The sequence below is a fragment of the Tamandua tetradactyla genome, chromosome 3 (assembly GCF_023851605.1).
Source record: "Tamandua tetradactyla isolate mTamTet1 chromosome 3, mTamTet1.pri, whole genome shotgun sequence".
Lineage (NCBI taxonomy): Eukaryota > Metazoa > Chordata > Mammalia > Pilosa > Myrmecophagidae > Tamandua > Tamandua tetradactyla.
Genome location: NC_135329.1, coordinates 84728025 through 84753742, shown reverse-complemented (window position 1 = coordinate 84753742; position 25718 = coordinate 84728025). Strand labels below are relative to the sequence as shown.

Here is a 25718-nt window from a genome sequence, read left to right as displayed (position 1 = left end):
CCCTACTACCACCAAAACAAAAATCCACCAATTTTAACATTTGGCCACATTTGCCATCTATCTTTTTCTTTTTGAGTATCCGTTTATCAATTTATTTTCTGAACACATTGCTATATACATTTCCTAAGATCAAGGATATTCACTTATGTAATGACCATTACATACAGATATCGGGTTCATGCAATTAAACATTGAATAACGCTGATAATCTAAATTCTAATTTCTTCATATGTCCCAATAATTTCTCTTGGAACCTTTTCTCCTCTCTTGTTAGATCCCATCAATTGTGTATTGCCTTTGTCATTGTCTCTTCAATTTCTTTTTCTTTTTTACAAAATTGTGGGAACAAACAAACTGTCCTATCTCAACTATCCCCAAGCTCTTTCAGTGGAATTAACCACATTCACAAAGTTGCAATGCCCTCAACAACTTTCGTTACTGAAACTTTCCCATCTCCCCCAACAGAAACACTAACCCTGGATGCTTTAACTCCCCATTCTTCCTGCTTACCACCCCTGATCACCTGCATTCTAATTCCTCTTTATGACTTTGCATATTCTCTGATATTAGCACTGGCATTTATATTGACCCCAGTCATTACCCTTACTGGAGATCTTTATTTCTTCTCGAGGCTTTGTTCTACCATTTATTGTCCTTTCCATTCAACCTGTAAAACTCTCTAGCATCTCTTGTAGGGCTGGTCTTGTGGTAACAATACCCCTCAGTTTTTGTTTACCTATGAATGTCCTACACTCTCCCTCATTTTTTTTTTTTTTTTTTTTTTGGTAAGGGCAGGCACCAGGAATTGAACCTGGGTTGGGTCTCTGGCATCGCTGGTGAGAACTGTCTGCTGAGCCACTGTGGCCCACCTTCTCCCTCATTTTTAACAGACAGTTTTGCCATATATAGAATTCTTGGGTGGCAGCTTTTGGTTTTCAACACTTTATAAACATGTCATCCCACTGCCTTGTCTCTATAGTTTCCAATGAGAAACTGGCACATAATCTAATTAAGGCTCCCTTGTACGTGACATGTTGCTTATTTACTTTTTTGCAGTTTTCAGAATTCTCAATTTTTGGCATTTGAGTTTATTATAATATACCACAGTGTGGGTATATTGGAGTTTATCCTGTTTGGAGTTCACCAAGTACCTTAAATGTGTATATTCACGTCTTTTGTTATATTTGGGGGAAGCTTTTAGAATTTTCTATCCCTTTCTCTTTTACTTATTCTGGAATCTCACTGGTGCATCCCACAGGTTTCTGCAGGCTCTATTCACTCTTCTCTATACATTCTTCTTTCAGCTACACAAACAGAATGACTTTGTCTTACTTTTTTTTTTTTTTTACTGAATCTGTTTTATTGAATCTTTTGCTGAATCTCTCTAAGGGACTTCAAATTTCCGTTTCTGTAGTCTTTGGCTTTGTCTGATCCCCCTTCATGATTTTCATCTCACCATTGATACTCTTCTTGTGTTCAACCATCATTTTCCAGATATCCTTTAGTTCTTTGTCCACATTTTAATTTAGCTCTTTGAGCATATCAGGACTTTTTTAAAAAGTCTTTAAAAAAGACCTTTTTTTTTAAAAAAAAAAAAAAAAGTCTTTCCCTGGTATGTCCCAGGTCTGGTTCTCCTCACAGATGGTTTCTAATGTTTTAATCTTCTCTTTTGCCTGGGTTATCATTTTCCCTTTCTCTGTATGTTGTATAATCTTTTGTTGAAGACTGCATTATTGATATTTTAAGGCTTACTACAAGAATTCAGACTCTTAAGCCTCTACTCCTTAAGCCTGTATTACAGTTATGACAGAACTTTCCTTGGATGCTAGGAACTAACAACAACAACAACAAAAAGAGGAAGGAAAAAAAGAAAACACTCTTTCCAGCTTGAAAGCCCTAGCATCCTCCAGGGCTTAGCCATACAATGAGTTGAGAGAATAGCTTGAAGCCAAAGTATAGGAGGCTCCCTGATCCTTTCTATGCATGTGTTTTGTCTTGGGCATTCATGTGTGGCTGCAGGAGTTCACGGTTACATGGTACTGAATGTCCCTTCTTCCCTAGGAAACAGATTACTCACGGTTTGGGACAATATGCTTTATGTCCTACAGCCAGCAATCCCTTTCCCCAGGTAGCCATGACATAGCTGCTCTCCCACCAAAGTATCCGTAGGGGAACTCAGTGAATTGCTTTCTACATGGCGGACAAGTTTTGGGATGGAGATATAAACATTCTCAGAATGTGACCGGGGTCACTCTGTCTCTGGAACCAGGACCATGGATCAGTACTAGGAGTATGAGCAGACTCTACGCCAAAGTGAGCGGTGAAGGAGGGTCAGCCAGGGTACCAGGCTAAGTAGCCTTTTTCTTCATCTGATGCTTGCCCTTGTACTACACTACTACCTGTTTCCTGGAGCTTTGAGAAAGATGTTCTGCCAGTTCTTGCAGGCTGTTCAAAGCTCTGTTGGGAGATGGAATCCTGAAGTGTCTCATCCCACCATATTGATTGCAGCACATCTTTTTAAACATGGACTTAGTATCAGTTAATATCATTGTAAGATTTTATAGCTTTGGATATGTTACAGTCAGGTTCAGGTGTCAACTTGGCCAAGTGGCAGTACCTATTTGTCAGATTGGGCAAGTGCTGGTCTAACTGTTGCTATGAAGGCAATTCATAGAATTAAATCGTGATCACATTGGCTGCATCCACAGCTGATTCTATTTGGAATCAGCCACGGTGAGTGTCATTTGCAATGAGTGATGCTTAATTTAATCACTGGAAGCCTTTTAAGGAGGATTCAGAAGAGACAGGCTCTCTTCCTGCTTCAGCCGGTGAGCCTCTCCTGTGGAGTTCATCCAGACCATCCATCGGAGTCGTCGGCTTCACAGCCTGCCCTATGGATTTTGGACTCTACGCTCCCATGGTTATGAGAGAATTTTATATTTATTTTATATTTACGAATATTTCCTGTTGATTCTACTTCTCTAATAGAACCCTAATACAACTTGGTACCAGGAGTGGTTCTTAAGAATAGAATCTTAAAAATGGGTTTTTATGAATGGCTTCTACTCTGAGCGGATTCAAAAGCACTAAGGACTCTGATTCCTATAATCAGAATGACATTGCCAATCTACGGACTGAGGTGGCAAAAGAGATAGTCGAAATATCACCATTCGATTCTTCTAATGCTTCACTTGTATGAAGCCAAGCTCTGGGGGATAATGTTTTTGACACCTTTATAGAGTTTTGTAGAAATAGGAGGTATAGAGATGTTGGCTGGTTGTTGTCAGATACACTGTATACATTAAGGAGTGAAAGGGATGGGCTTAAGATTTCAAACGAGAAGCTTAAGTGCTGTGTGACAGATGTAGAAGTTCCTATGAGTGTCCAGAAGGAATATCTTATTTCGTATAACTGTAGACTTGAGATCTCTGAAAACCAAGACTCAAAATTTTATGGTTAGAGTAGCAACTTTACAACATAAACTGAAATCTCAATCTTGCATGGTATCTGCTGTTAAAGTGAAGGCACTGATTAGAAAGAAGTGGAACCATGAAAAATGGGAATGGCAACATATGGATTGATAATGATGTAGGAGGCAAGGTTGAAACCCTAGGTCATGCTGAGTCTTCTCTAGATAACCCTGTAATAGTCTGCCCTGAGGACATAGCCACCCCACCTCCAGCCTGTCTTGAGGAGTTGATCACCCAACTGTCACCTGAAGGGATTAGCCCTACAGTGATTAATCCTGTTTCACCAGATGAAACTGCAAATGCCCTGAAGCAAATGGCTTGAAAGATATTTCTAATTCTTTACATGACCCACCCCCATCAGCCCTCATGTCTTCCAGACCTATAACTAGACAAAAGTCCCAACAGGCCCCTAAAGGTAAGGTACAAAGTTTCACATGAGAAGTTCATGTTATACTCCAAAATAACTGTGTGAGTTTTTCAATTTATATAGAAAGAAATCAGGGGAATATGTGTGGCAATGGATTTTAAAGGCGTGGGAGGAATATATGGCTGGATTAGGCTGAATTTACTGATATGGGCCCACTAAGCAGAGATTCTGCATTCAGTATTATAATAGCTTGAGGGCTGAGAAAAGGCATTAACAGTTTGTTTGGATGGTTGGCTGAAACATGGATCAAAAGGTGGCCAACATTACCTGAGGTTGAAGTGCCAAAACTGCCTTGCTATAATGTAAATGAGGAGATTCACAGGCTTAGAGAGACTGAAACGTTAGAGTGGATTTTTCATGCAAAGCCCGCTCTTACACCCCAGGAATGTCCGGAGGATGCACCTTTTACCAGAACAGTGAGAAATAAATTCATGAGACTCGCACCATCATCCCTGAAGAGCTCTGTAGTTGCACTTCTCTGTAGGTCAGATATTATTGTGGGAACTGTCACTAAGCTGGAATCCTTAACACACTGGGGATGACTGGATCCCGAGTTGACAGAAGCCAGGTTGGCAGCACTTAATGGCCAAAGATAGGGTGGACATGGCTATTATAATAGACAGCAAACTCAAAGGAGGAGTCAAAATAACCTGACTTGCAGAGATTTGTGGCGTGGATTAGTAAATCATGGGGTACCTAGAAATACAACAGATGGGCAGTCTACTGAATTGTTGTTTGAGCTGTATAAAGAAAAGAGTTCTAGATCAAGTGAACAGAAGTCTAACCTGAATTACAAAAACACAGAGTCACAGCCCCTTAATCAATTTCCAGACTTGAGACAGCTTACAGACCCAGAGCCCTTGAATGAAAGGGAGGTCTGGTCCCTTTGGGGGAGAACCCTGTTACAGAGCCACAAATTGATACTGTTAATCTTCCTCCAAGCCTTCCCCAAGGAGACTGATGGCCTTTTACCAGGGTTAACTGTGCACTGGGGAAAAGGAAATGATCAGATATTTCGTGGATTATTAGACCCTGTTCAGAAGTGACTAATTGCAGGGGACCCAAAATGTCACTCTAGTCCATCAGAGTGGGGGTTATGGAGGCCAGGTGATTGATGGAGCTTTAGCTCAGGACCATCAGCGGGTTCCTGGACTCATTCTGTAATTATTTCCCCAGTTTCAGAATATGTAATTGGAATAGACATACCGAGCAACTGGCAGAATCTCCACATTGGCTCTCTAACTCATGCAGTGAGGGCTATTATGGCGGGAAAGGCCAAGTGGAAGCCACTAGAACTGCCCCTACCCAGCAAAATAGTAAATCAGAAGCAATACTGGATTCCTGGAGGGATTGCAGAGATTACTGCCACTCTTAAGGACTTGAAGAATGCAGGCATGGTGATTCCCACCATATTCTCCATTCAACTCTCCTATTTGGCCTGCGCAGAAAACAGATGGGTCTTGGTGGATGACAGTGGATTATAGTAAGCTCAACCAGGTGGTAACTTCAATTGCAGCTGCTGTTCCAGAAGTGGTATCATTGCTTGAGCAAATCAATACATCCCCTGGTACCTGGTGTGCAGTTATTGATCTGGCAAATGCTTTTCTTCAGTAGCTGTTAGTAAGGACCACCAGAAAGTTTGCTTTCAGCTGGCAAGGTCAGCAATATACTTTCACTGTTCTACCTCAGGGGTGTATCAACTCTCTAGCCCTATGTCATAATCTTGTCTGCAGGGATCTCGATCGCTTCTCTCTCCCACAAGACATCACACTGGTCCTTATATTGATAATATCATGTTTATTAGACCCAGTGAGCAAGAAGTAGCAACTACTCTAGACTTACTGGTAAGGTATTTGTGTGTCAGAGGATGAGCGATAAATACAACAAAAATAAGGGACCTCCCACCTCAGTGAAATTTCTAGGTGTCCAGTGGTGTGGGGTATGCAGAGATATCCCTTCTAAGATGAAGGATACATTGTTGCATCTGGCCCCTCTTATGACCAAAAAAGAGGCACAATGCCTATTTGGTCTCTTTGGATTTTGGCCAGACATATTTCTCATTTGGGTGTGCTACTCCAACCGATTTATCAAGTGACCAGAAAAGCTGCTAATTTTGAATGAACAAAAGGCGGCTCTGTGACAGGTCTAGGCTGCTGTACAAGCTGCTCTGCCACTTGGACCATATGATCCAGCAGATCCAATGGTGCTGGAAGTGTCAGTGGCAAATAGAGATGCTGTTTGGAGCCTCTGGAAGGCCCCTATAGGAGAATCACAATGCAGACCCTTAGGATTTTGGAGCAAAGCCTTAGTGCTGCAGATAACTACTCTCCTTTTGAGAAACAGCTTTTGGCCTGCTATTGGGCCTTAGTGGAGACTAATCGCTTAACCTTGGGCCACCAAGTTATCATGAGACCTGAGTTGCCTATTATGAGCTGGGTGTTGTCTAACCCATCAAGCCATAAAGTTGGGCATGTGTAGCAGCACTCTATTGTAAAATGGAAATGGTATATACAAGATAGGGCCAGAGCAGGTCCTGAAGGCAAAAGTAAGTTACATGAAGAAGTGGCCCAAATGCCCATGGTCTCCACTCCACTCTGGTTCTCTTTCCCAGACCAGAGTTATGGCCTCTTGGGGAGTTCCTTATGGTGAATTGATTGAGGAAGAGAAAACTCGGGCCTAGTTTACAGATGGTTCAGTATGATATGGAGGTACCATCCAAAAGTGGACAGCTGCAGCACTATAATGCCTTTCTGGACAGTGGTGAGGGGAAATCCTTCCAGTGGGCAGAACTTTTTGAGCATTGTACCCGGTTGTTCATTTTGCTTGGAAGGAGAACTGGCCAGAGGTGCATTTGTATACTGACTCATGGGCTGTTGCTAATGGTTTGGTTGGATGGTCAGGCACTTGGAAAGACCATAATTGGAAAATTGGTGACACAGAGGTCTGGGGAAGAAGTATGTGGATAGACCTTTCTGAGTGGGCTAAAAACACAAAAATATTTGTGTCCCATGTGAATGTACACCAGAGGGTGACTTCAGCAGAGGAAGGCTTTAATAATCAAGTGGATAAGATGACCCGTTCTGTGCATACCAGTCAGCCCCTTTCCCTAACAACTCCTGTCATTGCCCAATGGGCTCATGAACAAAGTGGTCATGGTGGTAAGGATGGAGGTTATGCATGGGCTCAACAACATGGACTTCTACTCACTCAGGCTGATATGGCTACAACCACTGCTGAGTGTCCAATCTGCCAGTAGCAGAGACTCACACTCAACTCACAATATGGCACCATTCCCCGAGGTGACCAGCCAGTTACATCACCGGTGGCAGGTTGATTACATTGGGCCACTCCTTTCATGGAAGGGGCAGCAATTTGTTCTAACTGGAATACACACATACTCTGGATATGGGTTTGCTTTCCCTGCATGCAATGCTTTTGCCAAAACTACCATCCATGGGCTTACAGAATGCCTTATCCATTGTCATGGTATTCCACACAGCATTGCTTCTCAGCAAGGAACACAAGTCACAGTAAACGAAGTGCGGGAATGGGCACATGCTCATGGAATTCTCTGGTCTTACCATGTTCCCCATCATCCAGAAGCAGCTGGACTGACAGAATGGTGGAATGGCCTTTTGTAAACTCAATTATGGTGCCAATTAGGTGGCAATACCTCGAGGGGTGGGGTAATGTTCTCCAGGAAGCTGTTTATCATCTGAATCAGCATCCGCTGTATGGTGCTGTTTCTTATATAGCCAGGATCTATGGGTCCAGGAACCAAGTGGAAATGGGAGTGGCACCACTCACTGTTACCCCTAATGATCCAGCAGGAAAATTTCTGCTTCCTGTCCCTGCAACCCTGAGCTCTGCTGGTTTATAGGTCTTAGTTCCAAAAGGGGGAGTCCTTCCACCAGGAGAAACAATGATTCCACTGAACTGGAATCTAAGACTGCCACCTGGTCACTTTGGGCTACTCATGCCCCTGGATCAAGAAGCCAAGAAGGGGATTACATTATTGGCTAGGGTGATTGATCTTGGCTATAAGGGGGAAATAGGACTGCAACTACACAATGGAGGTAAAGAAGAGTTTTCCTGAAATACAGGAGATCCCATAGGGCATCTTTTAGTACTACCATGCTCTGTAATTAAAATCAATGGAAAACTGCAATAGCCCAATGCAGGCAGGACTACCAATTGGTCTGAAACTTCAGGAATGAAAGTTTGGGTCACCCCACCAGGCACAGAATCACAGTGAGCTGAAGTGCTTGCTGAGGGTAAAGGGAACAGGGAATGGGTAGTGGAAGAAGGTAATGATAAATATGAACTACGACTACATAATCAGTTACAGAAATGAAGACCGTAACGCTGTTTCATTCATGTTATACTATTTAAGTTGTAAGATACCAAGTTTAAGAATGAATATTACCCAAGGACTTGCACCCTATTCTGGAGATATTTTATGTGCTTCCAGTTACATGCAGAACAGCCGAGTATTGCTAGGTGAAAGAAACAAATGTGTGTTTTATTTAGAAATTAGGTATGGTTTAAGGTGATGTGTACAGCTACCAAGTTGACAAGGGGTGCACTGTCACAGTCAGGTTCATGCGTCAACTTGGCCAAGTGGTGGTACTTGTCTGTCTGGTTGGGCAAGTGCTGGCCTGTCTGTTGCTATGAAGACATTTCATAGAATTAAATCATGATCATGGCGGCTGCATCCACAGCTGATTCCATTTGTAATCAACTAAAAGGGAGTATCTCCTGCAATGAGTGTGCTTAATCTAATCACTGGAAGCCTTTTAAGGGAGATTCAGAAGAGACAGGCTCTTTTCTGCTTCGGCCAGTGAGCCTCTCCTGTGGAGTTCATCCAGACCCTGCATCAGAATCGTCAGCTTCACAACCTGCCATACAGATTTTAGACTCTATGTTCCCACAGTTATGTGAGACACTTTTATAAATTTTATATTTATGAATATTTCCTGCTGATTCTGTTTCTCTACAGAACTCTAAAACAATATACAATTCTTAAGAAAACCTTAAACTGAATGAGCACTTTCAGTATAAAATGAATGTATCCGCTCAACTAAGAACCCTTTATAAAATGCCTCTTGCTACATGCAAATGCTATATTAGGCTATTTATATATGTTATTTCTAATATAATCATCTTGCAAGGTAAATGTTAAGCAACTACTGTTACAAAGCAAACACTAAGGTCTATACAAATTACCTGAGACCACAAAGCCAGCAAGTAACAGAGGAAAGATTTAGACCCAGGTGTTTCTCTTTCCTCCATAGTACCTTTCAAGCAAAAAAGTGAAAATTACCTGAAGTCTTTCCCTCGGGCTGTGGCTGCTGAGTAGCTATTGGTGCAGGTTGCAGTCCTTGTGTGTTCATTGGGGCTGCTGAGTGAATTCCCTGTGTTCCAATTGGGGCTGGCTGTATCCCCTGAGTCCCAATGGGTGCTGGCTGTATGCCCTGTGTACTGATAGGGGCTGGCTGGATTCCTTGGATATGTCGTGCATGAGACGCATCCACTGTCATCAGCTGCATGGGGTTTAAGTGGACGGTAGATGCCACCCCAACACCAGTCTGAGCTGTGATGGCAGAGTTTGGAGCTTGAGCTGAAACTAACAAGGATGCAAAAATTGACTAGAAGAATGTTAGCTCCAATTAGACATCACCATAAAGGAAGAAAAAACTAATAGGAAGACATTACTTTCCTTCCCCTCTGTGCAAAATCTAAATCTTCACTCAGTTTTTTTAAGCTAATTTAAAGCTCTCTATAAAGAGTTGCACTTTTCCTCCCACTTCCTATCAATTTGATAAGGTCTTTTTGATAGATTTACTAGAAACAGGATTAAAACAAGAAAAAAAATAATTACCCATTAATTCCAACAATGAACTAGACATTGTACTAAATATTTAATATAAAACTTCTGAAATATAACCATGGCTATCAGGTCAAGGAACTTTTCTGTAATTGACAGAACTCCTATCACAGGTATTTCTGAAATAGTAGTTATCAATTTACAATTTCATATATCAACTGAAGAGAGAACAAGCAAGTTTCCTTTTATCTACTGTGTGTATTTAAAACACAGAAAAACTGAAAATACCACCATTCACCAGGAAGCAACAAAAAGAAGGGATTTCTCACTACTTATGGTAAGAACCAAAACGATTTTTCCTCCATCAAGACAATCCAGAAATGAAGGAACCTGTTTCCAGAACCATTTAAATACCTTATAACACTTGAAAATATTAGTTTTCCGGTGAAATATCATGTAAGTCACAGTAGCCACATTACAAAAGGTAAAAATGGGAAATTAATTTTAATAAATACTGTATTTAATAATTTCAAAATGAACTTCCATCTAAAAACTAACATCTTTTACATTCTTTATTCCATACTATGTCTACAAAATCTAGTGTTTTATTCTTAAAGCACATCTCAATGTAGATGCTTAATTTTAACCAGAAATACTTGATTCGTATTTTGATTTTATAAAATCTACAAATGAAATAGTTTCACATTACCAAATTGCTCCCAACATACTTGAAATGTTTCCAATTTTAATTAAATACAATTAGAGACTTAGCTCCTCAGTCTCACCAGCCCCATCTCAAGTGCCAATGACCAATGGGTCCATGCTGCCACAGTGGACAGTGCAGCTGCTGGAGGACAATGACTATAAGATAGAAAATCTGGCTTTCAGATGCCAGAAATGAGCTGAGAATCCCATAGGAAAGGCTTACACAAACCCTGAGACTTAAATCCGTTTTTCCTGGATTGGGAGAGAAAAATACATTTACATGTCAGAATGCTGAGTATTGAGCAGAACTGGACCAGAACTGAACATTACAGCTTAATTCACTGTCACTGTACTCATATTTCATGGTGTAATAAAAATTGTTCACATTGTCTCCATCAGGGTAGGATAAAAGCTTGGAAGTATCACTAGTAAGTCACAGCATTTCTATACATCACCAAAATGGTGATTTAAAAACTCAAAGTTTCAGATTTTAGCTTTATTTGAATCTGAACATAGAAGTTGGAGGAAGTCAATCCTTGGCTAGAAACACTTATTGATGAATTTCTATCTCATTTCTCGCAAAAATTAAAATGTCATAGTCATGTTAAATGAGGAGTTCCTACCTGGATACTGTCGGATGGTGGACACTGAGCTGGTGATGGGGGTGTACGTGTGCGCAGCCAGCGGGTAGGCAGAAGGGGGGTAAGTGGGCAGAAAGTACTGGAACTGGACAGGGACAGACGGCCTAGGGATGGAAAACACATCACAGGAGTCTGAATAGTCAGCTTGCTTCTTGACTTTCAAGTAACCTATCTCTCGGTATTCTCATACTCCATGCACCTACCAGCCCATCTTTTCCCAAGACATATCCCAAGCAAACAATATTAGAGCAAAGGAGATAGAGAGCAAGGTCTTAAAAAATAAGTGGATACTCTACATACTATATGAATAAATACCAAATCACAAATAATTTTTTTTTTTTTTTTTTTTTTTTTTTTTTTTTTTTTAAGGAAAGACAGAGAGAAGGAAGGAAGGAAGGAAGAAAGGGAAACATTTTTAAACATTTTCTTGTTTTATTGTATTCTGTTTCTCCGTTTTTGTTACATGGGCTGGGCCCGGGAATCGAACCGAGGTCCTCCGGCATAGCAGGCAAGCACTTTGCCCGCTGAGCCACCGCGGCCCGCCCCCAAATCACAAATAATTTTTGTGGATGATTTTCTAGAAGAAGAATTGCCAAAACTGACTCAAAAACTCAGGAATCAAAAGTTTTTCTTGCTCAACACCTCTTGAAAGACAATAAGCTACGATGGTTTTTACTGGTGAATTTTATCAAACATACACAAAACAGGTAATCCCAATCCTATACCAACCATTTCAAAGGAATAAAAACAATTCAACTTTATTTTTTGAGCTTAATGTAGCCTTGATACCAAAACTGAACAGGGAAAATATGAGAAAAGATTATAAGAAAATCTTATTTTCCTATACTAATACAGCTCCTAATTACAATCGCACTGATTACCAACTAAAATTAAATGTCATGAACAGAGAGGGAAAGCACATCCCTTCAGTGCCATTTCCTCCAAAAATGCATAACCTAAATCTAACTGACCAGGAGGCAAGAACCCAGCAAATGCACACTGAAGGGTATTCAAGAAGCAAGTGGCCTATACATGTCACAAACATCCAGGCACGACAGATGTTGAAAAGCTGAAGACTGTCTCAGCCACACTGTGGTTAAGCAAGTGAACGTCCTTGCTCTTAGGAACCATATGGAGATCAAGGTCATGATGTGCAATCCTTACTCTCAAATGGGTCCAAAAAATTCTACACATGTGCAACAAAACAAATAATAGATACCAAGAGAATATCTATCAAAAGGAGAATGGCTGCACATTTTCATAAAACTAGGAAACTAAAAAAGAAGTTACACAATGTGTTATTTCAGTGGGGAGATCTGAAAACATGAAATAAAAACATTTTACATACTTTGGACATTTTATTTTACTGGAAAATCAGAATGACTGATGCCACAAAAGAGCACTTCTCCATCTACCTGTTGTCACTTCGGGTTTCCATTGCCACAGGATTTGGAGAGGCCCGGTGTCCTGAAATGGGAATCAGGCTATTTCTCTCTGTGGGGTAATCAGGCTGGATCCGAGGAGAAGTGTGTGAGATCTGCTGAGGTACCACCTTAGCTATAAAAAGAGAGTCCAACACATTATTACCCATGCATTTTTACCAGCAAGCCAAAGCATCCTGCCAGATGCACAAGTATGCAGTCATATGAAGTCTGGGTCTTAAGCGTGAAACAAAATAAAACTGAAAGGTGAATGGATAAAGTTCAAGTGAATTGTTTATTTCACTCCAATAATTCACCGACATATTTGTACTCAACAAATCAGGGTTCAACACAATACATAGCACAAAAATACAAGCAAGCAGGCTTTCTCCCCAAGATCCTAGTGCTTTTTAGACCTTCAATTTTTTTTTAAAGAAAAAAACTGTTGAATAAAAAAATTAAATGAAATGTTGACTACAGAAATGGCAAGAACTTAGATTCTACTCCACAGCCCAAGTCCTGGTTTCCTCATATATGAGGAAGCCTGTTCTAGAGCATAACTCAATAATTTCTCAGGTCTTTTGAATGTACAGTGATTCTACTTAATACATTAGGCAATATGACATACATATTTCAAATTCAATCTGGGCCTTGAAATTTGCTTTACTTTATAATTTCCAATCACTTTTGCTTATTAGATGCAGCCAAATTGGGAAATCCATCACTGTGCTCACAAACCCCAGCTAACTCTAACCGTGAGCATTTGGGTGGAGGGGGTAGCTTTCATCAGTATAAAAACCTGGGCTACACCAGTCCAGGCACTCCGACCTGGAGACTAGGAAGATGCTACCACTTCACCCAGTGTGCAAGCTCTGACCCCACAGGAATGCAGTGCAAATCCATGGTGAAGCTGCCCAGCTCCTCAGGGAGGGGGCTGGAGGAGTTGCTGCAGGACGACAGCTGGGATATTACCTAATGCAGAAAGAAGCTGGTTTGACATCTTTTCCATCATGCAGTTAAGTAGAATGGGGGTGCTGAATTAAATTAACTAAGCCTTGTTTTTCACTATGTCTCACAAAAAGGAGGAGAAAATAAGTTCATTAGGAATGCAGCTGCCATTTGGCAGAGTGCGTAACTGTGGAAACTAATACACCCATGTTTTAAAATTTTTACTTGTTTTCCAATTAAAACCCAATACCTTCTCATTTAAAAACAAAAGTGAAGACAATATTCAATAAGGAAAGCAAAGGTCTTCCATAACACCACCTCAAAGAGAGCCATTTACTGAAGGATGTGATCATCTGCTCTGTCCTCAGTAATCGTGAGACCCCTCTGGGCCAGAGGCATGGGAAAAGAAGGAAGATGTTCTACCACCACAGGTCAGAGCTCATGAGAGGGAAACCCCATGCTGGGGGGTAATTACTTCTTGTTTTTCAGACCCAACACATTCCTATTAGCAAGAATAATGGCTGAATTCAAGATTTACTCTCACCTGGAGAAAGAAAGCATGATTTGGAAAAAGCTGCTTAAGTAGTTTTACTACCCCCTGCATGCCAACCTGAATATCAGAGCTCTAGGATTATGTCAGGTTTCCCTTCTCAATCAAGACATCTCTTTGGAGAGAACTCCTTATGACGTAACAAAGAAATATATGAGTTACTATAAAAGGGGAGAACAAAACTAGAATATAAAGTTGAAGGAACTTAGGAAAAAACAGGTGTCACGTGTCAAATATGCTTGGTCACCATATTGAATGATACTCATTATTAGGAACTTAGTAAATGGTTTAAGATCCAAGATCAGTATGACCTGGGGAGATACAGAATACAGCACTAAAGTGACTTAACACAGGTAAAAATTCAGTGGTTTTAGCCAAATAAATGAACATATTTCCGTTTCCTGGTACTTACACCACGTGATCTCTTATGAAGGTACAGTGATATTAACGAGAAGGAACCTTAAAAAAATTCTTCACAGTGAGGGTTAAAAAGGAAACCAGATAGTCCCCATATGGCACACTGCCCCCTCCCTCTCACCCTCTTTACTAGTTCAGTTTTCTTCATAAATACACATATCCTAGTGAGGCTCTCAAACTTAAAGTCAAGACCATATATATATGGCTCTGTCCTTAAGAGTGCTGAGGATGACTGATCCCGGAAAATGGGTTGAACTGTCAATAAGAAACACTCAGCCACCTTTTCCAACAAAAGTTTATTAATGGTAAACACATATTCCCAAAATTCCTTTCACAAGAGCAAAACTGCATTTAGATGGGTAAGAGAGTTATCTTTCCAGTGCCAAGCTATGGTGAACAGACACATGGGAAAGACCTTTTGCAATGCCCTCTGCTAGTGGCCTTCTATGGGGTATGATGAGTACTGAAGGGTTGGCATGGCCTAGTTATCAAGAGGAGGAGCAAGGACTTCCTGAGATGTTGATCCAGCAGGGAGGGGATGCCCACTTCCAGGTCTGAGCACCAGATTTCTGACAATGTGTCAGTGTGTCCTCTCCACTTAAAGCAATCTTGCTTCTGAAAGTCTGCTATGTTGAAAAGATGGTGGCTGTCCCATATCTCTAGATGTGGAGAAACAGTGAGATGACTTGATCACCATTCACAGGATCAAGGCAGAATCAACACTGGAAACCAAAACCTGGGGCTGATGGGTTAGAGAGCAGTTTCAGCCTCTCAGACCTTTGCTTTGGGAGCTGAGGGCATGAGATACCAGTCCCCAGGACAAGAGGTGGCAATCCCTAGCACATGGGCCAAATCTACTCCACTACCTTTTTTTTTTTTTCATATGGCCCATTAGTAAAGGATGGTTTGCATTTTTAAACAGTTGGGGGAAAAAATGAAAAGGACATTTTGTGACACATGAAAATTATATGAAATTCAAATTTGTGTCCATAAAAACTCTATTGGCATATAGCCACACCTATTTGTTCCTATATTGTCTGTGGCTGTTTCAGCTCTAGGACAGCAGAGCTGTGCAATTGCAACACAGACTTCTATTGCCTCCAAAGCCATGAATTTTTACTATCTGGGCCTTTAGAGAAAAAGTTCTCCAATTCCTGCTCTAGGTGACTGAAGTATGGCTGCCAGAAAATTTTCAAAGATTTTTAAAATATTCAAAGTATAGATATATTTTAAAAAAGGAATAAATAAAACCTAAAAAAAAAGTATTAGGATGGCCATGTAAGAACCTTGGCTAGAACTCAAGTGACAACCCACAATAACACACTCAAAGTTTAGTGTTCTTCTCACTGTTGCATCTCTGATGTTTACAGAACAATGTAATAAAGTCTGCAAGTTCTCCTCATTCCAGACCTTTGCTTTTATTCTTCCTTTTCCATTGTTTGTGTTTAACTATGTGAATAAAGTTAACTTATTTCTTAAAAAGGTACACATAGAAGAGGCAAAGTATGATGAATAAGTTAAAGCTAGAGTCTAAAATAAAGTTTACACAGAAAAGGACAAATACTGGATAACATGATTTTATGTGTACCAGAAACCTAGAATGAGCAAATTCAGAGACCAAAAGTAAGCAGAGGGTACCAGAGGCTAAGGGTGGAGGAGAATGGGGGTCATTGCTTAATGGGCACAGAAATTTTATTTGGGTAACAGATGGTGGTGATGGTTACACCATACATACTGTGAATTCGAATTTATATTATGGAACTGTGTAATTGAAATGGTTAAAATGGGAAATGCTGTGCTGCATCTATGTCACCAAACAAAACTTTACTTGCTTAAAGTATTCAAAAGATTATCCTCTTTTATCCTACTGTCAATGCCAAATATGAATAAAAAACAATATTAAAACTTAAACTCAGGTCTGCTGCTTCCCGCCCTCCTCGCTGTGCCCACTCTGAGCCAGCTTCCCTTTGATCTCTCATGAACACTGAGCAATCCATTGTATTTCCCGAGCTCCATTGCGGTAGCTGAGAGCTACCGTGTGGCAGTACTACTCGCCATACTGCGTGGCGGCACCTGCAGTCTGCACCAGAATCTCGCTGCGGCCACAGCCAGTGGAGTTCCGGGTTGGGTCAGGAGCCGCCATGTCTCAGGCTATGCAGACAAATGGCACTCAATCATTACGGAAAACAAGGGAACTAGAGGAAATAACAGATGGCCTGGGAATTGTGGTTTCACCTCAAGTGAATTAAGGTGCCCAACTTGTTTGGATATGTTGAAGAATACCATGAGTACAAAGGAGTGTTTACATCGTTTCTGTGCAGACTGCACTAACGCAGCCCTCAGAAGTGGCAACAAAGAAGGTCCTACCTGTCAGCAAAAGCTAGTTTCAAAAAGAACACTAAGGCCAGACTCAAACTTTGATGCACTCAATCAGCAAAATTTGTTCAAGTTGTGATTATGAAGCTCATCAAGAGAGAGTATTAGCCAGGATCAATAAGCACAATAATCAGCAAGCACTCACTCAGTCATATCACTGAGTTAAGGACTGAAGACACAGGCCATGAACAGACTACAGTGAGGCAAAAACAACAGACTGAAATGGTAGTAGAGCAGAAAATAACAGTGACAGTTCTCACGATAGTAATGCATCCATACACAGCAATCAGGGAATAGGACCTAGTAACAAACGGACCAAAGTATCCGATGATTCTGGGATTGAACTTGATGGTAACAATGTAACAGTGTCAGCTGATCCAATAATGGACTGTGCCAGTGCAAGTCCATTAGTGAATTAGTATTCAGGCCTCATTCAACACTTAAGCAAAAAGATGACAGTGCTAGACAAGCTACATAAAGACTTCAGGCAATGCCACTGTTGATCACTTATCCAAATATCTAGCTGTGAAGTTAGCATTAAAAAAACTTCAGAACAAAAGAGAATCACATCATATGAACCTGGATACTGCCAGTGAGAAGGAGTATACTATCTACATAACTAAAGCAAACGGCCAATTCACTACATTAAGTAGCTCTTTCTCTTTGGAATTGGTTAGTGAGAAATACTGAAAAGTGAACAAACCCATGGGATTTATTATGCATCCACAGAGGAGCATAAATAAGCGTTTCCTAAAACCAATTCTGAGAATAAACTTTTTAAGAGTCTATTTCTTTAATATTAAAGATATACCATCATTACTTTTATGGACAGAATTCTGAATATGTTGTTCAGTTTTCTTTCTGAGCCAGACTCATTTACACTATTAGAATCCTTTCCTCTTAAGATTTCTTTTTGGAAGAGAGTGCAATTATTCTGTACTTTTTCTTTCCTTTAAAAAAATCTAAGTTGCATATTTTCAGAGTGTGGTTCTATTTAGAACCTTTTTCTGACCCAGGAATATTTCACAGTTCTTTATCCTTAAATGAAAATTCAGTTTGCCATCCTTTTCCCTCTGCCCTTAAAAGGTTTTTAGGCCTACAGAACGCTAAATAATAGGTATTGTGACTTTTTTTTTTCCAGAGTCATGTATATTTATAGTTTTCTATATTAACTATAGTATCTTCATGAAGACCAAGGTTCAAATTTACTGTGCTTAAAAACAATTCTCATAGAATTATTAATTTCATGGTACTTTATTCCATAATATCTCATTTTAAACAAAGGCTCTTTGTGAACTTATGTTCACTGTCATGCAATGTTATGTCTTTTCATTTTTCTTACAATAATTTTGGAATTTCTGGTCCAGGGGAAGAGCACCTAAACATTCATTTACAGATTGCACTGAAGAAAAAAAATTAAATTGGTTTTAAGTAGTCGTCAAGTGTGTATTTAAAGAGGTCTTTTGTTTGTATTCTACTGTCACTTCAGTTCCTTAATTACGTATATTTGATATTTTGCATCTTAAAATACCAGGGATATGTAGATTTGCACTTTAGCCTTGATGAGAAGTACAAGATGTGTTCATAGCTTCCCTACCTTATTGGTAGCCATATAAATTTTAAGAATAACATAGCACATAGAAATAACAACGGAAAAAAAGTTTGCTTTTGCTTGAAAACTGTGTTCAGCATTTTGGATTGCTGTATCAGTTTATAAATTTGATGCTCTGCTAATTATACTCTAGAGAAGGAGGTTAACAGAGCTTGACCCTTGCCTTGATATGTAGTGAAAGATAATCTGTAGATGAATGCCAAGTAAAAGGGTAAAATTATTTAACTCTTCTTGGTTTTGTATGGAGAGGAAGGGGGTACAGTCCTGGGTGTTTGTGAGCTAAAGGGCTTTATATGCTGATAGGTCAGATAAGATTGACTCGGGTATTATTTTTCAGTTTTGTCCTGATTTTAATGGTGTTTCCAAGTTTATATTACAAATATTTACAATATTTACAAATATGTGCTTGCACTGAAAATTAACTCCAAAGGGTTTCTGATAGGAGGGACCAGTCCTCTACTTTCATGGTAGTTAAAGCCTATCTAGTCACTGTAAATATTTATCTGTCAACTTTGATAGACTGGGCCCAGCTTGATGTTTCAAATCTTCAGCCCAGTATGAAAATTTCAAAGGCTTATTCAAATTTTTTAATGAAAATATTTAAAATCTGTTTTTACAGTTTTTTTTTTTTTGTAATCTATGCAACTGTATTTGAAAACTAGCAAAAATTAAGGGAAATTTTGTATTCAATTCCTTTTTGGTATAATGTCAAATTGTACAGATTATTAATGTATGCCCACTGAATATAGCCCTGGTTTTGTGGTATAAACTACTTAGATTTTATTGGCAACATTAGATTAGTGGTTGCATTAAATAACTAAATTTTCATAGTGATCATTAATTAATCTTTAAACAAAAAGTTATTTGTGAATATAAGCTTTGTGCTTAGAGAATGAATGTGTGTTTATCTGTCAATATGAGAGGATGTAAACTCTTGGCATCATTATTGAATTCACTGGATGTGTAATCCTTTGGAAAATATAAATAAAGGTATTTCACAGAGCACTGAGTGTACTGACTATATGTTTTTGTATTGGGGGGGGTGAATACTGTTTCCTGATACTACACAAGGTTTTTTTTTTTTTTTTTTTTTTTTTTTTAAAGAGAGAGGGAGGAAGGGAAGGAAAGACAGAGAGAAGGAAGGAAGGATGGAAGGAAGGAAGAAAGGGAAACATCTTTAAACATTTTCTTGTTTTATTGTATTTTGTTTGTTTGTTTGTTTTTTACATGGGCTGGGGCCGGGAATCGAACCGAGGTCCTCCGGCATGGCAGGCAAGCACTTTGCCCGCTGAGCCACCGCGGCCCGCCCTACACAAGGTTTTGATGGTTCATTATGAACCAACTTTATAACCACCATTTCAATCTGGGAACAAAAGCCTCACTATACCTGGTAATAACTAGGCCTTTGGATACATTATTATTTCTCATTTTCTGATAACAGTTTCCTGTACAATTGAGGAAACTGAGGCTAATGGTTCTGACTTGAAGAAACAAAGCTGAAATTATTGAAATTCCAAAAAAAAAGGCATATTCAATGTTATTTTGGAAATCAACAACAATAAAGAACTCAATACCAGCCACCTACACTGAGGCCTGGTCAGAGGGCTGTGGCACCCTATATGATAAAATCACAGGCCACTTACCGACAGGGATGTTGGAGGTGGTCACGGCAGTGGCGTGGGACGAATGCGAGGGTACAGTCATGGTGACAATTGTGCTGGTGGGAGCCTGTGTGTGTGGTACGGATCCTAAATGGGAGAAGAAAGCAAGTTCCTCAACAATGGCCTCTTCGCACACATTAGTTTCTCAAATACCTGAGAAAGGCTGTTTGGAAAAGCTAAGAGAATATTTCCAGCCTATTCTCTTTCTCTCAGAAGTTCAACACTGGGAAATCACCTCACCCCTCACATTCCACTTTTCCCCAACAGGAGGAGCAGGAGCTGACTCACCAGCTGTAGTGGCTGAAGGAATGGTGTTGGTTGCCAAAATAGGCGCTACAGTTGCTGCAGCCACTGGTGTGCCAGTACTGAAGATCGTTTTCTGTGGGAAAAACACCCCCAACAAAGAGTCATGAAAGAGAAGGTTTTTCCTCAGCCAGTGTAAGAGGAAGCACACCTTCAGCATCACTGAGTCCTGAGCAAGGTGGGCACAGTGCTGGGTCTACCCCTGCTCCTACCTGAGCCATGGTATGGAGCTGCTGTTTTGGCGTCCCTAATGCAGGGTGAGACGGCAATGTGATTCTTGTGGTGACGTCCCTGGACTGGGCAGGACGCTGAATACTAATTGCTGCAGATGGCGGATGCTGGATAGACAGAGTGGGTCGACTGAAAAGACAGAAAAGATAGGATTAGTTATAACTTCCTTAAACACAATGTAACCAAAGTCAGGTACTGTCATGTGCTAGATTACAGTCAGACAATTTGTATTTGTTCATAAGCCTGTGGAGTTCACATATGAACCCAATACCTGGTCTTCAATACACCAGTGAAGGACATGGCTCGCTAAGACTTTCTCCTGAAACGGTTTTAACTCTCATTTTTAAAAAATATCAACACGGATTACCCTCAGACCAAGATGGTGGCTTAGCAATGTGCGCGTTTTAGTACGTCCTCCAGAACAACTACTAAATAACCAGAAACAGTACAGAACAGCTCCTAGGGCCACGTCAGTGACTGGACACACAGTGTATCCCAGTCTGGACCAGTTGGACCGGCTGCGAGCCTCCTAAGAACTGCAAGTTCCCCAAGCCGCCGTGGCCGGCGCCCCTCCCCCACAGGCTGCTTCCCAGAGGGGAAAGGAAAGAGACTTCACCAGCAGCAGATGCAGAGCCCAAGCAAACACCAATTGTGGCATTAATTAACAAATTCTGACTACTAAAAATAGGCCCCCAGCTCAGGTGAACCTGGTCAAAGCAGAGGTCGCTCATTGGGCTCACGGAAACAGAAAAAAAGAAAAGAAACAGAGGTTTTTGTGGCTGTGTTTCTACAGAGGCTTGACTGCCTTCGGATACAGTGGCAGGGCTTCTCAGGCTGCAACTGCCCCAGGCATAGGCAGAAACAAGCGTGTTTGAGGGCTTGTCTGGAGACTATGCCTTCCCCAGGGAAGGGGTGAAGCCCAAATCAGGTGGAATCCCTCCCTCAAGGAACTCAGACACCAGGGTTTGGTAATTTGAAGCCATTAAAACCAGCCTATACAGACTTCCGGAGAAGATGGAGGAATAGTAAGACGCGCGGATCTTAGTTCCTCCTCCAGAACAGCTACTAGGGGAGTAGAAACGATACAGAACAGCTCCCAAAGCCACAACAGAGATCAAAAAGACAGCATACCCCATCCTGGAATGGCTGACTGGCTGAGAGAACCCGCTCCGGTGAGATCACCAAGGGGTGCGGGCTACACCGGGCGGGGCGGCAAGCGGCCGGAGTTCCTCCCTTCCCCCTTCCCGGGCCAGCTGGGAGAATTGGACAGGCGGTTCCCTCAAACCGCAGCGGCTGGCGTCCACGCCATGCGCGGCCTGCCGGACCAACTGAGAGAACTGGGTCGGAAATACCAGGCCGCGGAGAACGGTGACGGGGGGGACCCCTTCCAAACACGTGACTCCCCAGGAACGGTGCACTCTCCAGGGCCGCGGCAGCTGGTGCCCTCCCGCCACGCTTAGCGCCCCGGGCCAACTAGGAAATTCGGACGGGCGCTCTCCTGGGCTGCGGCGGCCGGCGACCCTCCCCGCGTTCGGACCCCGGGATGGCTGGCACGCCTCCAAGCCGCTTCGGCTGGCGAACCTCCCTGACGGCGAGAGTTTTCCAAAGTTAAAGGACCCACAGCACCTTTTACTGGTGGGACCCGCAGACAACCGTGTGCCACGAGCGCCACCTACTGGTCAGGATAAGAAAAACAGAACCCAGAGATTTCACAGAAAAATCTTCCAAACTGTTGGATCCAACACCCAGGGAAATCTGTCTAAATGCCCAGACGCCAGCAGAAGATAACGGATCACGCTCAAAAAATTGAAAATATGGCCCAGTCAAAGGAACAAACCAATAGTTCAAATGAGATACAGGAGCTGAGACAACTAATGCTGAATATACGAACAAAAATGGAAAACCTCTTCAAAAACGAAATCGATAAATTGAGGGAGGACATGAAGAAGACATGGGTGAACAAAAAGAAGAAACAGAAAAACTGAAAATACAAGTAACAGAACTTATGGAAGTGAAGGACAAAGTAGAAAAGATGGAAAAAACAATGGATACCTACAATGATAGATTTAAAGAGACAGAAGATAGAATTAGTGATTTGGAGGATGGAACATCTGAATTCCAAAAAGAAACAGAAACTATCGGGAAGAGAATGGAAAAATTTGAACAGGGTATCAGGGAACTCAAGGACAATATGAAGCGCACAAATATACGTGTTGTGGGTGTCCCAGAAGGAGAAGAGAAGGGAAAAGGAGGAGAAAAACTAATGGAAGAAATTATCATTGAAAATTTCCCAACTCTTATGAAAGACCTAAAATTACAGATCCAAGAAGCGCAGCGCACCCCAAAGAGATTAGACCCAAACAGGCGTTCTCCAAGACACTTACTAGTTAGAATGTCAGAGGTCAAAGAGAAAGAGAGGATCTTGAAAGCAGCAAGAGAAAAACAATCCATCACATACAAGGGAAACCCAATAAGACTATGTGTAGATTTCTCAGCAGAAACCATGGAGGCTAGAAGACAGTGGGATGATATATTTAAATTACTAAAAGAGAAAAACTGCCAACCAAGACTCCTATATCCAGCAAAATTGTCCTTCAAAAATGAGGGAGAAATTAAAACATTCTCAGACAAAAAGTCACCGAGAGAATTTGTGACCAAGAGACCAGCTCTGCAAGAAATACTAAAGGGAGCACTAGAGTCAGAAACGAAAAGACAGAAGAGAGAGGTATGGAGAAGAGTGTAGAAAGAAGGAAAGTCAGATATGATATATATAATACAAAAGGCGAAATGTTAGAGGAAAATATTATCCTAACAGTAATAACACTAAATATTAATGGACTGAATTCCCCAATCAAAAGACATAGACTGGCAGAATGGATTAAAAAACAGGATCCTTCTATATGCTGTCTACAGGAAACACATCTTAGACCCAAAGATAAACATAGGTTGAAAGTGAAAGGTTGGGAAAAGATATTTCATGCAAACAGCAACCAGAAAAGAGCAGGAGTGGCTATACTAATATCCAACAAGTTAGACTTCAAATATAAACCAGTTAAAAGAGACAAAGAAGGACACTATATACTAATAAAAGGAACAATTAAACAAGAAGACATAACAATCATAAATATTTATGCACCGAACCAGAATGCTCCAAAATACGTGAGGAATACACTGCAAACACTGAAAAGGGAAATGGGTCAAAGAAGAAATTGCAAGAGAAATTAGTAAATACCTCGAGGTGAATGAAAATGAAAACACAACATATCAAACCTATGGGACACAGCAAAGGCAGTGCTAAGAGGGAAATTTATTGCCCTAAATGCCTATATCAGAAAAGAAGAAAAGGCAAAAATGCAGGAATTAACTGTCCACTTGGAAGAACTGGAGAAAGAACAGCAAACTAACCCCAAAGCAAGCAAAAGGAAAGAAATAACAAAGATTACAGCAGAAATAAATGAAATTGAAAACATGAAAACAACAGAGAAAATCAATAAGACAAGAATTTGGTTCTATGAGAAAATCAATAAGATTGATGGGCCCTTAGCAAGATTGACAAAAAGAAGAAGAGAGAGGATGCAAATAAATAAGATCAGAAATGGAAGAGGAGACATAACCACTGACCTCACAGAAATAAAGGAGGTAATAACAGGATACTATGAACAACTTTACGCTAATAAATACAACAATTTAGATGAAATGGACGGGTTCCTGGAAAGACATGAACAACCAGCTTTGACTCAGAAGAAATAGATGACCTCAACAAACCAATCACAAGTAAAGAAATTGAATCAGTCATTCAAAAGCTTCCTAAAAAGAAAAGTCCAGGACCAGACAGCTTCACATGTGAATTCTATCAAACATTCCAGAAAGAATTAGTACCAACTCTCCTCAAACTCTTCAAGAAAAATCGAAGTGGAGGGAAAGCTACCTAATTCATTCTATGAAGCCAACATCACCCTCATACCAAAACCAGGTAAAGATATTACAAAAAAAGAAAACTACAGACCAATCTCTCCAATGAATATAGATGCAAAAATCCTCAACAAAATTCTAGCAAATCGAATCCAACAACACATTAAAAGAATTATACATCATGACCAAGTAGGATTCATCCCAGGTATGCAAGGATGGTTCAACATAAGAAAATCAATTAATGTAATAAACCATAACAACAAATCAAAGCAGAAAAATCACATGATCATCTCAACTGATGCAGAGAAGGCATTTGACAAGATTCAACATCCTTTCCTGTTGAAAACACTTCAAAAGATAGGAATACAAGGGAACTTCCTTAAAATGATAGAGGGAATATATGAAAAACCCACAGTCAATATCATCCTCAATGGGGAAAGATTGAAAACTTTCCCCCTAAGATCAGGAACAAGACAAGGATGTACATTATCACCACTATTATTCAACATCGTGTTGGAGGTTCTAGCCAGAGCAATTAGACAAGAAAAAGAAATACAAGGCATCAAAATTGCAAAGGAAAAAGTAAAACTATCACTGTTTGCAGATGATATGATACTATACGTTGAAAACCCGGAAAAATCCACAACAAAACTACTAGAGCTAATAAATGAGTACAGCAAAGTAGCAGGTTACAAGATCAACATTCAAAAATCTGTAGCATTTCTATACACTAGTAATGAACAAGCTGAGGGGGAAATCAAGAAACGAATCCCATTTACAACTGCAACTAAAAGAATAAAACACCTAGGAATAAATTTAACTAAAGAGACAAAAAACCTATACAAAGAAAACTACAAAAAACTGTTAAAAGAAATCACAGAAGACCTAAATAGATGGAAGGGCATACCGTGTTCATGGACTGGAAGACTAAATATAGTTAAGATGTCAATCCTACCTAAACTGATTTACAGATTCAATGCAATACCAATCAAAATCCCAACAACTGATTTTTCAGAAATAGAAAAACCAATAAGCAGATTTATCTGGAAGGGCAGGGTGCCCTGAATTGCTAAAAGTATCTTGAGGAAAAAAATGAAGCTGGAGGTCTCACGCTGCCGGACTTTAAGGCATATTATGAAGCCACAGTGGTCAAAACAGCATGGTATTGGCATAAAGATAGATATATCGACCAATGGAATCGAATAGAGTGCTCAGAT

At 40.5% G+C, this 25718-nt stretch overlaps 1 protein-coding gene and 1 pseudogene across 8 annotated transcripts in view; one reads left to right on the top strand and one right to left on the bottom strand.

The window, feature by feature from the left end:
• Positions 1-25718, bottom strand: part of SAP130 (Sin3A associated protein 130) — a 132672-nt gene that overhangs the window by 57850 nt on the left and 49104 nt on the right. For all 8 annotated transcript variants that reach the window (XM_077153435.1, XM_077153433.1, XM_077153434.1 and 5 more), the window contains 6 exons: positions 20571-20718; positions 20344-20434; positions 20038-20142; positions 12486-12627; positions 11053-11174; positions 9221-9523 (listed from right to left, as the gene is read on the bottom strand). In XM_077153435.1, coding sequence (XP_077009550.1) covers positions 9221-9523; positions 11053-11174; positions 12486-12627; positions 20038-20142; positions 20344-20434; positions 20571-20718 — 911 coding nt within the window. The remainder of the gene's footprint in view (positions 1-9220; positions 9524-11052; positions 11175-12485; positions 12628-20037; positions 20143-20343; positions 20435-20570; positions 20719-25718) is intronic.
• LOC143677463 (E3 ubiquitin-protein ligase RING2 pseudogene) lies at positions 16548-17525 on the top strand (annotated as a pseudogene).